The 16,859-nt window shown below is 44.9% G+C and overlaps 3 protein-coding genes across 6 annotated transcripts in view; 2 read left to right on the forward strand and 1 right to left on the reverse strand.

The window, feature by feature from the left end:
- The window catches only part of obscnb (obscurin, cytoskeletal calmodulin and titin-interacting RhoGEF b), a 47,307-nt gene extending 41,434 nt beyond the window's left edge, over positions 1-5,873 (forward strand). The window contains exons 67-81 of the mRNA XM_034555718.1: positions 35-235; positions 340-416; positions 502-672; positions 788-947; positions 1,159-1,275; positions 1,369-1,533; positions 1,613-1,771; positions 1,862-2,039; positions 2,148-2,261; positions 2,364-2,531; positions 2,635-2,737; positions 2,847-2,976; positions 3,134-3,227; positions 3,411-3,453; positions 3,936-5,873. Of these exons, the coding sequence (XP_034411609.1) occupies positions 35-235; positions 340-416; positions 502-672; positions 788-947; positions 1,159-1,275; positions 1,369-1,533; positions 1,613-1,771; positions 1,862-2,039; positions 2,148-2,261; positions 2,364-2,531; positions 2,635-2,737; positions 2,847-2,976; positions 3,134-3,227; positions 3,411-3,453; positions 3,936-5,085 (3,030 nt within the window). The 3' untranslated portion in view covers positions 5,086-5,873. The remainder of the gene's footprint in view (positions 1-34; positions 236-339; positions 417-501; positions 673-787; positions 948-1,158; positions 1,276-1,368; positions 1,534-1,612; positions 1,772-1,861; positions 2,040-2,147; positions 2,262-2,363; positions 2,532-2,634; positions 2,738-2,846; positions 2,977-3,133; positions 3,228-3,410; positions 3,454-3,935) is intronic.
- Positions 5,874-6,591: 718 nt separating this feature from the next.
- guk1a (guanylate kinase 1a) lies at positions 6,592-12,734 on the reverse strand. Of its 4 annotated transcripts, XM_034555943.1 has the most exons (8): positions 12,490-12,734; positions 12,113-12,295; positions 8,949-9,062; positions 8,506-8,547; positions 8,143-8,378; positions 7,935-8,019; positions 7,770-7,855; positions 6,592-7,562 (listed from the first exon to the last, which is right to left on the reverse strand). In XM_034555943.1, exons 3-8 carry the CDS (start codon positions 9,058-9,060, stop codon positions 7,524-7,526), a joined length of 600 nt encoding a protein of 199 aa, XP_034411834.1. In that variant the 5' UTR covers positions 9,061-9,062; positions 12,113-12,295; positions 12,490-12,734; the 3' UTR covers positions 6,592-7,523. The 4 variants fall into 4 exon arrangements, with proteins under 4 accessions (XP_034411834.1, XP_034411833.1, XP_034411831.1 ...); XM_034555942.1 differs by lacking the exon at positions 12,113-12,295 and having other exon boundaries at positions 12,508-12,734; XM_034555940.1 differs by lacking the exon at positions 12,113-12,295 and having other exon boundaries at positions 12,490-12,733.
- Positions 11,700-15,733, forward strand: c17h1orf35 (chromosome 17 C1orf35 homolog). Its single transcript, XM_034555938.1, has 8 exons — positions 11,700-12,323; positions 13,294-13,441; positions 13,536-13,581; positions 13,680-13,762; positions 14,071-14,143; positions 14,331-14,410; positions 14,569-14,691; positions 15,180-15,733. Exons 1-8 carry the CDS (start codon positions 12,227-12,229, stop codon positions 15,436-15,438), a joined length of 909 nt encoding a protein of 302 aa, XP_034411829.1. The 5' UTR covers positions 11,700-12,226; the 3' UTR covers positions 15,439-15,733.
- Positions 15,734-16,859: the final 1,126 nt, after the last annotated feature.

A 16,859-nucleotide genomic window follows, 5' to 3' on the forward strand; every position in this document is an offset into this window, starting at 1 on the left:
ATGTTATCCATATATTTTTTTTTTTCCCCCCCAGATGTTTGACATCTACGTGGCGACGGCTGACTACAACCCCACCTTAGCGAGCACAGAAGCCATCGCTCTGAAGGTGGGGCAGTACGTCGAGGTGTTGGACTCTGCTCACCCCCTCAAATGGTTAGTCCGGACCAAACCCACCAAAACGACGCCATCCCGTCACGGCTGGGTCTCACCTGCCTACCTGGACAAGAAGCTCAAAGTGCGTCTCAAAACACACCACGTCACCGTCGTTAACGCGTTGTCTCGAAGCCCCTTTTTGAACATTTAGGATATGAATATTAAAAAACGAGTGTGTTGTTCCAGCTCTCTGCGGATACGAGCGACCTTCCAGAGACAAACGTAGAGGAGGTGTCCGAGGGGGAATACAAGAGGAAGTTATTGTAAGTTAATTCTACACTCGCTGACAGAATACTGGAACTAAAGGATGTCTCGTAAACCAACGAATATTTTTGCGCCCCTCCCTAGCCGACTCATCCAAGACCTGATGAAGGGTGAAGCCGAGTTCGTGAAAGAGATGGACTTCTTCACCTCCCACCACCTGAAGCACGCCGACGGCCCCGACGCACCGCCCGACGTCAGCAGCCAGAAGGAAGCCATATTCAGGAACCTTGATGACATCAAGTCCTTCCACAGCAAGTGAGCTCACCTCCTTTTTGAAGAACATCTGTAATCCCCACCCCCCGGAGAACAGACGAGTTGAGATTCACAAGTAAGATACTCAATTCCTTCCCAACCATTTTTTTTTTTTTAGGGCATTCCTTCCGAAGCTGAACGACTGCGACACGGACGACGACGTAGCCATGTGCTTCCTGAAGAACAAGGAGGGCTTCGAGAAGTACCTCCACTATCTGGTCGGCCAGAGTCTGGCTGAATGTGCCGTCAGCGACACGGCCGTCCACCGCTTCTTCAAGGTAACCGCTGGGATGTGCAGTGGGTCAGCAACTATAACCTGTAAACCCTCAACTTTAACGTCCATGAACACTATAAAAATAGTTTTGCCTGCATATTTCGTAATTTACTCTTAATATACTTGTGTTTGTTAACATATAAATACCTTGTCATAGGGGTGACTGTGAAAGGACTCTAGACCAGTATACTGTACATATTTTAATCCCTTCGTAGGAGTACACGGAGAAAGTGCAAGCCAGTGCAGACCCTGCAGACCCCCCAGTACGGAGCATCAACGCCAGCCTCCAACAACCACTGGAGAGGATTCAGAAGTACAAGGCCGCCCTGAAGGTGACAGCTCCAATATACAGGTGAACCTTTTGAGGCTCAAGTTATCTGCATTACAGATCGGACACGTTGGGTTTCTTGTTGAATTCTCTCCAGGAGCTCATCCGGAACAAGGCGAAAAATGGCCAGAACTGCTGCCTGCTGGAAGAGGCGTACGCCATGGTGTCTGCACTGCCCCAGCGCTCGGAGAACACCCACCACGTCACCATGATCGAGAACTACCCTGCCACGCTGGAGGTTTTAGGAGAGCCGATGAGACAGGTAGGTGGAGTTGAATACAGTGATTTTATTCGTTTGTTTGATTGCATCCATATACTGATTTTATTCTTTTTGAAACCAGGGGCCCTTCCAAGTGTGGGAAGGGGCTCCGGGAATCAGGACGTCCTCTCGAGGTCACAACCGCCACGTGTTCCTGTTTAAGAACTACTGCGTCATCTGCAAAGCCAAGAGAGACAGCAACACCGACACGCAAGCGTATGTTTTTAAGAACATGATGAAGGTGAGTAAGACTTCCTGACTTCTTTAATCGTCGACTTTCCCGGATCGCCGGCTTAATTAATCGTCGTCGTCTTCCGCGTTCTTCACCCAGCTGAATAACATCGACGTGAACGAGACGGTGGAGGGCGACGACCGCGCCTTCGAGATCTGGCACGAGCGCGAGGACTCTGTGAGGAAATACACCTTGCAGGCCCGAACCGTGACCATCAAGAACTCGTGGCTGAGGGACTTCAGAGAACTGCAGCAGCGATACAGCACGCCTGCGTGGAGTGAGCAGAAAAACAACACACACACACACACACACAGGCAAAGTCAATGTTGTTCTTTTTCTTATCACTCAAAAAAAACAACAACATTTTTTTAATCTCCTTTCATAGGTCCTCCTGACTTTGATGAAATTCTGGCAAACTGCACAGCGGAGCTGAGACAGACAGTGAAGCTGGCCTGCAAAGTCACCGGCGTGCCCAAACCAGCTGTCACGTGGTACAAGGGTACGCCAGATTTCATAAAAAAATCTTAAAAAAATTAACCACGGATTAATGGCACATCACGCTAACTCGAGGCTAAAATGTGTGTCACCGGAAAACGTATAGACGGACGCCCCGTGGAGGCCGATCCTCATCACATCATCATCGAGGATCCCGATGGTTCCTGCACGCTGATCTTGGACAACATGACGGCCGACGACTCCGGCCAGTACATGTGCTTCGCCACGAGCTCGGCCGGCAACGCCAGCACTCTCGGCAAGGTCACTGTTCAAGGTAAGTTAAAAAGAAATTGAATTGGAATTAATAGATTTTTTTTTTTCTTTGGGGCGAAACCAGTGTTTACACGTGTAATTATACTTCGACATGTTCCTTGTAGTGCCTCCTCGTTTTGTGAATAAAATGAGGAATGCTATATTCGTTGCTGGGGAGGACACTCAGTTCACCTGCGTCATACAGAGCGCCCCCAACCCCAAGATCAGGTATTAATAATCTGCAGAACATTTTTTTTTTTTAGTATATTCCTTTCCTTTTGAAACTTCCCCCTCAGTGTTAACCTCCCCTTCCCCCCCGGCTGTGTTCGTGATCAAGGTGGTTCAAAGATTGCCGGCTGCTGACGGACCAGGACAAGTATCAGACCTACAGCGAGCTCCGCAGCGGAGTTCTGGTCTTGGTGATAAAGAACCTGAACGAGAGAGACCTCGGACGCTACGAGTGCGAGGTCGGTCAACGTTAAAACTTTTATGACGGTGTTATTTTTTAATTAACACGCGTACGAGGAAATGTATAAATGTCGACGTCGGAAAACGCAGGCGATGTCAATTAGCAACAATAAGTCATCCGTGAGACTCACGTCATGTATCGTGTGCTCCCCCCAGTTGTGTAACCGTCTGGGCAGCGCCAAGTGCGCCGCGGATCTCGTCCCACCCTCCGCTGTGGCTCGCACTGGTGAGCAGGCCATCACGATCGAAGGTAGGAACACGGACCCCGTCCTCACAGGAGGAGGAGGAGGAGGGGGGTGGGGGGGCTCTCTCTAGACTTATTTGTATAATGTGCACGTGTGTTCAGGTTCTGAATATTGCTTTTTAATGCAGATGTTAAAGATGCAGACTCGCCTCCTTCATTTTGTCTGTTTTTAAATCTCATTTCTCATAGTTACTGAACAGGAGACGAGGATACCAAAGAAAACCATCATCATGTGAGTGTGAACAGGCCTGGTGTGACGTCAGATTCCTCTGTTGCATTGCACGCTAAGTACTTCAGTAAGAAATGTTACTTGGACTGTGAGAAAGAGCTTCGTTTATTAACTTTGAGATCAAAGATATTTGTTCCAGGGTCGATTGGGTCTTGCGGTGTCGCCTGCTAAAACATTAAACGTACTTAAAGGTGATTTAAAGTTCTTTTGCACGTGTGCGCATCGTCGTGCACACATTCTGACACGAGGGCGATGAAAGGATGGGCTCGTCTTCACCAGGGTGCCATCTTCTTTAATGTTATTACTGCAGCGTTTGTATTGGAATCCAACGCTTCCCACTGTGGCAACCCCACCACAAATTCATGATGACATGTGGGAGGAGCTTATATTACATAGTTTAGAGCCCCTTGAGCGGTCGATGTCAGCTCACCAGATGTCTTTTTCACTGTAGTGTTATAATGTCGTTTTCTGTCTCTCTCCACCAGCGAGGAGACGATAACCACTGTGGTGAAGAACCAACGTATGAGGAGGCACAAGTCCCCCGGCTTCGCCGTCGCCGGAGCCCACCGCTCGGAGACCTCCACCCCAGAGGCCCCCGCGGCCAGGCCGAGGAGGATGCCCACGGCGAGAAAGAGCGCCATCCCCACCCTCTGCGTCACCGAGCCCGGCGGCGCCGAAGCCAGAGCCGCGGAGAGCAAGCCCCGGTGGATCGAGGTGGAGGAGGTCATCGAGTACAAGGTCAATAAGTCCCCCAGGCTGTCCAGGAGGAGGGGCGTCTCGCCGGCGGGGTCTGATCGCGCCACCGCTCCCTCCAGATCTAAAAGATCTCCGCCGGAGAACCCGAACGCAAACAATTCCAACAACAATCTGGTGGGGCAGGCCCAGGCCCAGGCCCAGCTGCAGGCCCAGGCCCAGCTGCAGGGCGACAGCCAGCCGCTCCCCTGGGAAGAAGAAGAAGAAGAAGAGGAGGGAGGCGTCGCCTCCGACTCCGGAGAGCCGCGCGAGATCTCGTCCGCCCTCACGCCGGCCTGCGAAGACGGCGAGGACCCGGACGACGATCAAACCGTCATCTTTGAACCCGACGATGAAGACGAGGATCGTGTCTCGCCGGGGGAACGGGAGCCCGAGTTTCTGACGCAAGGCGGCCGCGTTTTGACCCTCGAAGACCTGGAGGATTACGTCCCGGAAGAAGGCGAGTCCTACGGTTCCTCCGGCGCCCACAAGCCCGCCAAGGAAAAGCCCTGCGAGATCTCCGTGCTCCAGAGGGAGATCGGCGGCTCCACGGTGGGGCAGCCGGTGCTCCTCAACGTGGGGCGGCCCGTCGCCGCCCCCAGGCAGAGGAGCGGCGGCTTCTTCAGCCGCTTCAGGGAGCACCTCTCGTCCGGCGGCGTTTTCTCACCGGCGGCGTCGTCCCCGCAAGCCAGCGGAGGCCAGTCCCGGACGGAGAGGCGCGTCCCCATCCAAGTGAGCCACGCCAAGATCGAGGTGAAGCCGTCGTACCGCTCGGAGGTGCAGAGAGTGGAGGGCGGCCGGCGGAGCTTCAGAACCAAAGTGTCGACGCAGACCTTCGGCTACACGTCGGTGGGCAACCCGGTCACGCTGCAGATCAGCGACGACCTTCGTCCGGACCAGTAGGAGCGAACGGAGAACCCTCTCAGTCTTAAACGGGGACATTTCTACGACGTGAAGCATCTTTGAACCGCTCCGTTCTGAAGAAGGAAAAAGAATGTTCTAGGAGAATGGTTCGTGTCACCAGACGAGCCGGAAATTGTATTTAAATATGTTACCTTGTTACAACCGATTCGTGACGTGTTGATCCATACACATGATGGACGGAGAGGAAACGGAAGTTATGGATTGACTGATTAACTATTTAGTCGTCTGTTTTCAAGTGAAATTCAAATGTTTTTAAGTTTTAAATCATCACGATTCATTCACCTTCTCGAAAAAATCGTGAACCTTGACCCACTAATATTAACTGAACCTGGCATTATCCTTAGTGATGACTATGTACGCGAACAAATAATTAATATATACATCTTTTTTTTTTTTTTTAGGGGGTTTCTGTTCAGTAATGTCTCCTTTTGCAGTGCTTTAGCTTCCCGGAGCAGTGAGGTCACGTCTACGTGTTTTCTACGTCGACGGCCAAGTCAATTTTAAAAATATGCAATCGAAAAGGTTGTGCTTTAAAAAAAAAGAAAATCTGAAACGTGAGTTTTTCTTCTTTTGGAGGTGTTTTGTGAATTATTTATCGGTGAGCAGTTTTTTCTACAAACATCTCTAACGAGCAGAATCACCTGGAAGGTGGATCCGTTTCACTGCATGCGTCACTAAGTGAACGGTCCTTGTGTCTGGTAGTGTTGCGCAATCACCCCGTGAATTCAGTGCATCACAGGGCCACATGTAAGCGAAAGATATTTATAGATTAGTGATGTCACTAATTAATGTGTATATATATTAATTAATATATATTAATTTGTATTTATTAATTAATACACATATTAATATATATATTAATTAATTAAATAAATATATATTTATTAATTAATACAAATATTAATATTTATTAATATATATATTAATTAATTAAATAAATATATATTTATTAATTAATATATATATTAATAAATATTTATATTAATTAGTATTTATTAATTAATATATATTAATAAATATTTATATTAATTAAATAAATATATATATATTTATATATATATATTTATATCCAGATATGAAATATTGTGTTTGACTACCTTATCAAAATAGAACCTGCCCCCTTTTAAAGATGTGTGGTGTTTTTAAAAAAACAAGTTAAAAAAGGCCTTTGTCAAGTTACAAGGATCACGCGATGCATCAACAATAACACACTAATAATTGTAATTGCTTGTCTTGTACGGGTGTAGTTTTTTTTTGCAAAAACATGTTTTTGAGTTCTCAGTTCTAATAAAATAGTTGTACCGCAAATAATAAAGTACGGCCGGTTTCTCTCACAAATTTCTGATTTGTAGCACAAATACGTTGTAATAAACAATGTTTAAATATTGATGCAGGAGCCTGACGCTCAAAGTTTCATACTTTACCTTTTGTCCACAGCTCATTGGTCAAATAGCGGTTTGTACAAGAACGTGCGGTGAAGCGCTCGACCTCCAATTCCTTTAATTGCACCATAACAATACAACACAATAACAACATACATCTATAAATAAACCTGCCAGATACAAAAGAGTCTGAGTGCGAGTACGCCATCAAGAGGTTTTGAGTGTTATTGCCGACTGTCGCCATCTTACAATCGATGTTTAGTGAGTTAGTTTGTTTGTCTTAAAAAGTTATTACATTTAACTTCAGGATTCCTGTGTGTACCTCGGTCTAAGATATGCTCTCGGCAAACGAGATATTATTTATTCTAAAGCAATAAAAAATAAACGTTTTTATTTTCCTTCATATTGCCCCCCCAAAAAGTAAAAAAAAAAAAAAAAAAAACTGTTTTGAATCAAAACGGTCACTTTACTGTAAAATGAAAGTTGCGCAATATAAAAGTTTTACAAATGGTTAAAAAAAATAAAATAAAAAAAATGGTTCTTATATTACCCAAAATAAACTTTATTCTAAAAGAGACAATATACAATCTATTGTTTCTTTCGTTTCAAGCCACATTTCCTATCCATTATGGGATGGAACCTCGCTAGACCGTTATTCTCGGGTTGATAATGGGACTTTTGTCTCAATTTACAACAAATGTCAAATAAAAAAGCATTTTTCCAGCACTGGAATGACTTGCAGGAGCCCCGGGAACATAACCAGCTTAAAGAGTTTCCCCTCCTGAAAATAACAATATGGAAAGCGGAGTAAAAAAATAAAAATAAATGACTCAATGATATCTATAAATACCTCTAAATAAAATATAAAAAAACGATACATTTGTGACTCCGCTACGGTATGTTTTGTCGGAGTTTCACAGACCGCCCGTCTGAGGGAATGTTCACGGCTGGAATGGAGGTCTGTGTGTGTGTGTAGGTGTGTGTAGGTGTGTGTAGGTGTGTGAGACTAAAAAGGTGTCCGGATGCTGCCGTCTCCTACGAAACCATGTTGACTTTCTTCACCTTATTGATTTCCTAGAGAAAGGAGAAAGAAAAAGAGAAGTTTAATAATAATAATAATATATTAATAACGCTGACCACAACAACAAAAATGAGACTGCCGTGCTCGGTTACGGTTGCTAGGCTATGATTGGACACTCGGGTTTGGGGGGGGGGGGGGGGGGGGGGGGGAGGGGTTTGATTGTGTAATGCAAAAAAGGTTTTAAAAAAATGGAAGCTCACCTCAAGAAGAGCCTGTTTTAACTGCTCGTAGGCGTCCTCCAAATTATCATTGATAATTAGGACGTCAAAAATGCCGGGTTCTTTACCTAGAAGGACGTCATCGTTAGACTCGTATTTTTTAACGTTTTTGTCTTTTTTTAAGCTATTAACAAAACCAACGCTTACCCAACTCCATGTCCACCTGCGCTGCTTTCAAGCGCTTCTGGAGGCTCTCCTCCGACTCCGTTTTTCTGCCTCTCAGACGTTTTTCCTGAAACGAAAAGAAAAAAACCCCTGAAAGCATTCATTTAAAAAAAAAATTAAAAAAAATACCTCCACGACGAGTTAAACCCAGGAATGCGTCTCAAAAGATCGATGCCCTCCTTGCGCTCACCAGGACGGCCATGGACGGCGGCTGGATGGAGACGTAGACGGGCTGCAGGTCGGTCCTCTTGATGTTCCTCACGCCCTGCATGTCGACGTCCAGGATGCAGATGAGGTTCTTGGCACGGACGTCCTGCACCGCGGCTTTGCTCGTCCCGTAAATGTTCCCCGAAAACTCTGCGCTCTCTATGAAGTCGCCGCCTGCGATGGCCGCCTGCATCGCCTCCCGGGTGACGTAGTGGTAATCTGGAAACACAACCGAAAAAAAATAAGGAGACAAACGGAATACAGATAAAGAAAGCTAAAAAAAAAAAATTACTAAAATAGGACTGATTTACTGCTCCGGTGGTCACGGAGGAGCAGCGAGCCGTACCTTTGCCGTTCTCTTCTCCGGGACGAGGGTTTCTGGTTGTGTCTGAGGGGCGAGAAGACATTTGTGACGATTTTATTCATCTTTTAGTGCATCAAATGTTGGAAAATAGTGGGGAAAAATATCAATTAAAATCAAGAAAATAGTCAGAACAGTTGCAACCCGCCATTAACAACCGCATTAGTTGCATGCATGACATTAAATATACGACTGGATTACATCATCTACGCCTCCTAGAAAACTTCCAAGGACCTACAGATTGATAACACTGATCAATGAGAAGCCCCCCCCGTGCTCCAGCATAGAGCCAGAAATCTCTAAATAATTTAACCCCTTTAAAATTACAAGACATCCAGCCTGTGGTACCGAGGTATCTGTGGGGTGTTAATCCAAGTCACCGTGTCACTGCGAGGAATAAGAAACGACATCCAGAGCGGAGCACTTACGGGAAACGCTGAAGCCGAAGACGCTGTCGTATTCCTTCATGAGCTTCTTCAGCAGGGTGCTCTTCCCAGCCCCGGACGGGCCGGTGAACACCACGGGCCTGGGTCCAGCCATAGCTGTGCAGGGAGAGTGGCAGAGGAGAGTTCAGTATAGGAGACGAGTGGGCGACCAGATGACGAGACCAAAAAAAAATAATAAAACATCTCCCACAAGGGCAAGAGGAAAAAAGGCAATCAAGCCGAGCCTGCAGGTTCACCGTGGAGCAGGTGCTCGCTAAGTGGAGAGCCCTTAACGGCTTGTGGTGGCAAGGGAACAACAAAAACAACAATAACAGACGACGTAAGATGCTCAAGAGGCTGAGAGGAAGAACCGCTAGAATAATCAAGTACAACGGCGACAACTTTTTAAACTCCCTTTTAGACCAAATCACGCACCTGTAAAACGACGGTTCTCGTCATAACGCGTCTTTGCCTTCGACGTCTTACCTTTTTCTACGTTGCGATATACGTTTCTCGAGAATAAAGCGAGAGGCGGTTATCGTCAACGCGCACGGAGCAGACGGGCGAACCAGCAGGATGCGACGAGTCGAGTGTGTGAGTGTGTGTGTGTGTGTGTGTGTGTGTGTGTGTGTGTGTGTGGGGGGGGGGGGGGGGGGGGGGGGGGGATGGGCAGGGCCGTGAGATTGTAGTGTTCATCTATGGGCAGGTTTTAAATGTGGAGTAGATTCATACAGAAAGATCTTTTATTATTATAGTGTTTTATTTCCAGTCCAAAGGCTGAGCCTCCTTACTTATCAGTGATTTAGGTGATCAAAGGTGTGCTTTAAAATCCAGTTATTATTTTGGGTTGTCGAGAGTTATTTGTTGGTAAGCAGCTTTTCTACAAATACGGCTCTAATCTTGTATTTGATTGGGAGCAAAATGTTTGTGTGCTTGAGCTCACAGAATTGACTCCCTTTAAGACAGAACCTGCCCCTTTAAAAGATGTGTGGCGTTGTTTTTATGTCTAGTTACAAGGATCATTATAGTAAAGTTGTATTTCTAGTCCAAAGGCTGAGACACAGCCCTCCTTCCTTATCAGTGATTTAGGTGTTTGCTTTAAGCCGTCTGGCGGGGCAGCTGGTTTTCAGTGACAACTGGGAACATCTTCCAAAACAAGATATTAGCAACAGGAAGCCAGCTCGAGCTGCACTGTGCTGAAAGAACTACAGTGAAAAGCTAATATCAGCCCATTATTTACACATTTCATCAAACAAGGTGGCAGTTAGTCATAAACTTAGGAATTCCGTACGACGCATTCGCCTAATAAATCTTTAAAAACACAAAAAAAGTCTCTTGAAATCTTTTTTATAGCAAACAATCCCTTCATGTGGGGGGCTTCTCGTTTCCAAGCCAACCAGACGAAGTGAGGGTCGTCTTTGCAGGTGCAGATGACAGAGTGTCATTCTCCAATGCCCCTTGAAGGCAACGCGGCTAATTAAAGATGCGGGAGCTCCTCAACCTTTTAAAAAGAGCCCTGTCCTTGAAATGGGGCATCGACCCCAACAACCCACCACCACCACGGGATCTTCCAATAGTAATGAAGCTATTAGCAGCGGCTTCCTGTTACCATATATGGAAACAGTTAGTCCTGCAACAGCTTTCAGCGACATGAACTCAAACACAAGAAATCAACCTTTTGTACTTGAGCTGCATGACAGGAAATGAAGAACTGCAAGTTTGAACACCCCCCCCCCCGACTGAGACTTATTGGAAGCTGCACTTTAACCATGTGCACTAAACCTCATGTGATAGATATACTGTAACTCAATTTAAATCACGGGGAATCCATCAGGTCTCAGAGGTCTGATCGGGTCTTCATGGCGCTGCTTTGCAAGTTTCCAGCGTTCTCGCATGTGAGAATTGACTGCCCGTATTTTGGGATTGAATATCTTATGCATGATTTGTTGGTTGGACAAAAAAAGCGATTTTTTTAAATAGGTCACCTCAGGTTTTGGGGATTTGGGATTCAAATTGTATTTATTTTTTTACTCGCAATGTTCTGCAAAAAAATATGTTACCCATTCATAGGAGAAAACAAACAAACAGTTGACAGCTGTTAATGAAAATAATCATTTGCCGCACACGCAGAAAGTACAACATACAGTGTGTAACGTCAAAACAAAACGTTTTGCTAGTTCAATTTTCCAATAAACGTAGGAGATTCGGGGATTATGTGAACACACGTTCAACCAGTTCTCGTCCTTTATTCAGTCTAATGCTGCGATCTCTTCATTATATATATTTGTGTTTACTATTGTCTATCGAAATGCAGCATACAGAAACTGCAAAGTGGCACATTGCATATAAGCGAATAATGAGCGAATGTACATTTGGATTTATAAATAAATGGCTTTTTTCTATATATATATATATATATATATAATGTTTTTTTTAAAGTTATTAACACATTAGAACAGTCATCACTGATGGTCAAGCGTTGCATCAGCTCTCACGCCGAAGGAAATGAATGGCACTCCTTGCTCTAGTGGTGATGGCAGACAATACAAACAAGACACAGGTGAGATATCTGCCCTCCTACCTGACAATAGCCTGGAAAAATATCTCATGTACATCGGGAGTTACGTTAGTCCCGGATTGTAGGTCCGTCTCCGGGTGATTGCCTCCCTGTTCTGCACTCCGTCTTCGCCATACAGTCTGTAGTCTGTGTGGCTGTGAGAGCCATTAAAGGAAAATTGCGCTGCCTACGTCATCACTAAGGGTCAGAACGTCGAGACGTTGCGTTCGTAGGCGTCGGGAATCCGCAGGATAAAACCGAACCGCGGAGTGTTATTATCATTAGTTTAGCCTAAAAAGCATATGCGATACAAAGGCAGCTAATATTGAATATATAACTCACTGGTTACTGCCGTGTCCACGTTAACGTAAAGACAACGCGCAGTGTGTTGACTGTATGTATGAATTAGGCCGCGGTTGTAACGTTAGTTGTAATAATATAACCTAGGTTCAATTGAACGCGGTTTTATAAAACTATTAGCATCGCGCTCTGCATATCTTTCTGGAAAAATAATTAGCTAAATTAATTAATTGATTTTAATTGTGTTTAAGTAAACAACACCGCAAATAAACACGGTGTTCCGAGCAACACAAAGGGGAATACAACTTACCACGAAAGTACCCGGATGAGTGGAACGCCGAGGGCCGTGCGCTAACGTGAGCTAACGTGAGCTAAAGTCCGCCGGTTGAGCTAACGGCGCGTCGCTTTTCTCTTCTTAAACAACATGTTCGGTTCCTCGCGGTCTGGGGGGGTCCGCGGAGGCCAGGACCAGTTCAACTGGGACGACGTGAAACTAGACAAACACAGAGAAAACTACCTTGGTGAGTTTTTTTTTTTAAATGAATTAAGTTGGCTAGCCACACAGCTACACGTGCTATTCGGTGTTTGCTAACTTGGGAGAGTCCTGCGCAGGATTTTTTTTTTTGTTTTTTTTTTTTTAAATCACAGTTTCAACTAACTTGCACGCCGTTGGCTTTCAGTACTCACCGTGCTGCTTTCTCGTACCTTTCGCCGTGACGTCCCTCATCACACGCTGTCTGGCTGCTCGCTGTTACTTTCCTTTACACTCTTACAGACAGCAGGTCCTAGTTTTTCCTCGCTCCTCTTCTCAGAACACACACACACACACACACACACATAGCTTACGCACACAGCGGACAGACACGTAGCCTCTCTGCTATCGGAGCCACACACTGCTGGCAACATGTCAGCAAACCAAACAAGACCTACGTAGCGTTAGCACGCGCCACAGCGGTGACCCCCCCCAAAAAGGGACAAAGTAGACACATTTAGTTGAACATTTCATTTTTGGCACATGGAGTCGCGTAAACACACGATTTGGGTACATTTACAGATGCGTGTTGCTTCCACACCCACAGCATATCTTTTTATCTTTTTAAATGATGGTGCGATTATCAGATGATTCTGTGGACAGGGTGCAACCAACAATGTGTATTTGGCTTGTTGCCAAAAGTTATCTAATTCACGTGTCAGATCACTGGAAAGAATCTGCCCCAAAAACAGAATTGAATGGTCAAGTCACGACCTACAAACGCCACCATCAGTTATCTATTCTGTTTTTAAACGATGTCTCACTTTTTGGTTTATTGTTATGCACCTTTCACCAAATCAAATTCCTTGTATGTGTAATGTACTTTGCAATAAACAATTAAGATTTCTGATCAGTTTCTACAACAACAAAAAGATCGCAGACTGTTTTGACAATCGATTAATATAAAGTTTACATTACAGCCGAATTAAGTTGCTCAACTCCTCTTGTCTTGTTACCAGGGAACTCTTTGATGGCACCAGTAGGGCGATGGCAAAAGGGCAAAGATCTGTCGTGGTACTCGAGAGATAAAAAAGGCGAGCCGTTGACCAAAGAGGATGAACTTGCTGCTGTCAAAGCTGCAGAGCACGAGGCCCTGATGGTGGCGCTGTACGTATACCGTCCTGTAAGATAAATGGTTGACGAGCGCGGGTCAACAAACATGATTTAATTTATGTTTTATTTTTTTTCATTCTCCATCTAGAGGGCACAGGAATGTAAAGAGGCAACCGACTGGCCTGACCAAAGAGGTATGCATGCCACTGTGTTTGGTACTGTTTTCACTCAAAAGCTTGTGAACATCTTTTAATAAACAAATTTAAATGAATGTTCCCAATGTTGAAACCAGGACCTTGCAGATGTTTACCGGAGGGAAGAGGCTGATGGTGAAGAGAGAGATGTGGACCGTGTCTCAGGCTTGGGAAGCTCCAGGTGAGAGAAAATTGTGAATTGGATTGTTGTTGAGTCTCCTCCTCATATGTAAACACAGGATTTTCAGAAATTGAAACACTCGCCACTCTTGAGAGCTTCCAGTCCATTAAAGGTCCGACTTGTTAATACTTGTACGGTCGTTCCATCGACCTTGAAAACGGTGCTTGCCTTTCACTGTGTTCTATATTTGTCCTGTTAAAGCTCATTACATTGCTCCTCTTGACGTCCGAGTGGCAGCAGAGCGTTTTCCCTTAATGAGCTGTGATTGTGAAGTACTTGATTTATAAATGTTGTGTTTTCATCCACAGTGCGGGCTCGAGGAAAATGGTGCTCTCCCAAAAGGAGAAGGAGGCAGCTAAAATAGGCTTGCCTGTTTTTACAGTAAGTTCCTCTCCTCGATGCCAAAATGTCACAGACTGTCATATCGTGTAAGTGAAAAGCAGTTTGATGGATGGAAGAAACAACCTTTTAAATATCGGTTGTGGGACATAAAGAGTTGAGTTGTTGGGAGTTTCTTTCATTGGATCTACAACTTGATGCAGATATTATATAAAATGTTTTTTTACAGCACCACAAAACAGAAAGTTGTCCAGAAACCTCGACATCAAAGACATCTCAGAGTGTAGAAAAGGTTGATATGGAACAACGGTGAGTGTGTTTTTATATTAGATAACAAAATAAATATATTAACACCTATATTAAGTTCTATACAGCGTTCTACTGGACAAAATGTCCGGCCTATTTTCCATGTTCACGTCAATCATTTTTCGTCTTTGTTTCTTTCTTTGTTTTTCTTTACTCTGTAGGCAAGAGATCAAAAAGAAAAAGAAGGAGAAAAAGAGCAAAAAGGAGAAAAAGAGCAAGAAGGAAAAAAAGAAGAAAAGGCAAAGGAGAGACTCGTCCTCTTCTGAGTCGGATATCAGAAAAAGGTTTGTTTATTACTCCATACGGAGATGTTTGTCATTATCTGTCCCCCAGAGGGTGGTAAAAATACCAGAAACACATAATGTATTTGAAAAAACACAAACATTTTTTTAAACCACATTTAATTTTGCAGGCTATTATTTCTCCATTATTATTATTATTATTGCTCCAACGGTTGCATTAAATAGTGACACTGTCTTTCGTAAAATTACGTTGCACATTTACACATAAATCCGACGCGTTTCATCTACCACCACTAGAGGGCGCCAAGGCACTGTCCTACACGCATGTTCATGAACGTGCTGGTGAGAGAGGCAAACAAAATATAACGTCAGCACACGATGGTAGTGTACAGAATTAATGATCGGTCCAAACAATAGCCGGTAGATTAACTCCCAGCTGTCACGGAGTGTTTTCTGTGGCTGTCGCTAAGCAGCTCCCCGAGCCGCCGCGGCCCAGTCATCGATTGTTTGCTTCCTTTTTCGCTCTATAGGCAGAGAAAGGACCACCATCATCATAATCCATCATACCACAGTCAGAGCGGAGCCAGACCCCATGACAGCCATTCAAGGGGGGGGCCAAAGGCCGAGCGACAGCCCCCCCACCACCCCCGTCATCGACCGCAGCGGCATGACACAGACTCCTCGGATGGGGGGTCTCCTGTCCCCCGTAACCCTGTCAGCCACAAGACGGCCCCTGCTGGCGGCACACAAAGCCACAGGCGGCGCCACGACACAGACTCGGACAACTGATGCCCTGTTATTTTGGGTTGTGTTTGACTCTTTTTGATTTTAAACCACCAAATATTTCCCGATAGTCATGGTTTTTTTTAAAAATTTCTTTTGTAAAAATATAATGCAAGATAAGATATTTATCTAATCAAAAAAAAAAAATCTTTTATTACAATGTCTGGCCTCTGGGGAACTTACTACCGTTATCTTAGAGAATGAACTCGTCTTTTTTCTTGTGTGCTATATAAGATTTCTTTCCTGTAAATTAATGTCCTCACGTTTACGCCGGCTTAAGTAAAAAAAGATCTCAAACAAAGCGGATTTGTTTTTCTTTTTACAACACAAACATTTCCATTTCTAACGGTGTCGCGCATTTGGCAGCTTTTTGCTACGAAAGCGGAAACTTGTCACCAGCACAGCAATGTTTATATCAGTTACATCAGCATTAGAGAGACATTATTCATTCACGATAACGGACTTTGCAGCCGCCTCTTGCGAAATAAGCCGAGCTGGTGATTTTCTTCTCGGGCCTGGTACCTGTCCCCGCCTCTCGCTCCTTAATCCCTCACCGTTGTAGGTTTGGGCTCCCTGACTGGTGCGATACCATTGAAATGCTCCCCACTGGTCACAGTAGAGTGGAGTGTTTGCGTTTTGCCTTGAATTGGTCTGAAAGAGGGTATTCTGCTGGCTGGCACCTCAGGGGGGGTGCACTTAAAAAAAAAAAAAGAGCAAGGCATAAAGGAGAGTGCAAAAAAAACCAGGCTGGTCCTTTTTTTTTTTTTTTTATATGGCCGAGTATCGTTAAGACTGCCACACACAAACCAAGCTGACGGAGCAGCAGGAGAGGAGCCCACACAAAGCAGCCCTACGAGGGGACCCCGAGACTCCCCGACTCCCCCCCCCACCGGGCTTTCCTCCCCATGTTTTATAGGCTTGGCTGCGTTATCCATAGCAGCCTAATCAACCTGCAAGAATGCCGCCCTAGATTGCCGCCCCTACACAATGTGAACCGGGGGGGCGTGCTCTCCACATTACTGCTTCGACCCAAACATCGGGTTGCTTTACTTCACCTCAGGGCATCGCATCTCTCTGGGTCAAAGGGTGACGGCCTTTGGGGGGGGGGGGGGGGTTGTTGTTAAATGTTAGTGTCGTTTCTATTCCGTCTGAGACGCAACAAAACGTTGGTTATATTAATGATTCCAATGAAATGTCAGGTAATTGTCTAAAGTTCCCGTCATAAGTGACTTAATTTTGTCCACAGAACAGACCAAAACTGTTTCAGGATTGTTTTTGTTTAAATTTAAGTATTTAACAAAAGTAATTTTGAATAGAAATCAATAAATAAATATCTGAATTACACTCGTTAGTGTCATTAGCATCACCTGTGCTTTTCCTACTATGACAAGTCAATAGTGCTTTTACAGTAAATTTACAAAAATAGA

The sequence above is a fragment of the Cyclopterus lumpus genome, chromosome 17 (assembly GCF_009769545.1).
Source record: "Cyclopterus lumpus isolate fCycLum1 chromosome 17, fCycLum1.pri, whole genome shotgun sequence".
NCBI lineage: Eukaryota > Metazoa > Chordata > Actinopteri > Perciformes > Cyclopteridae > Cyclopterus > Cyclopterus lumpus.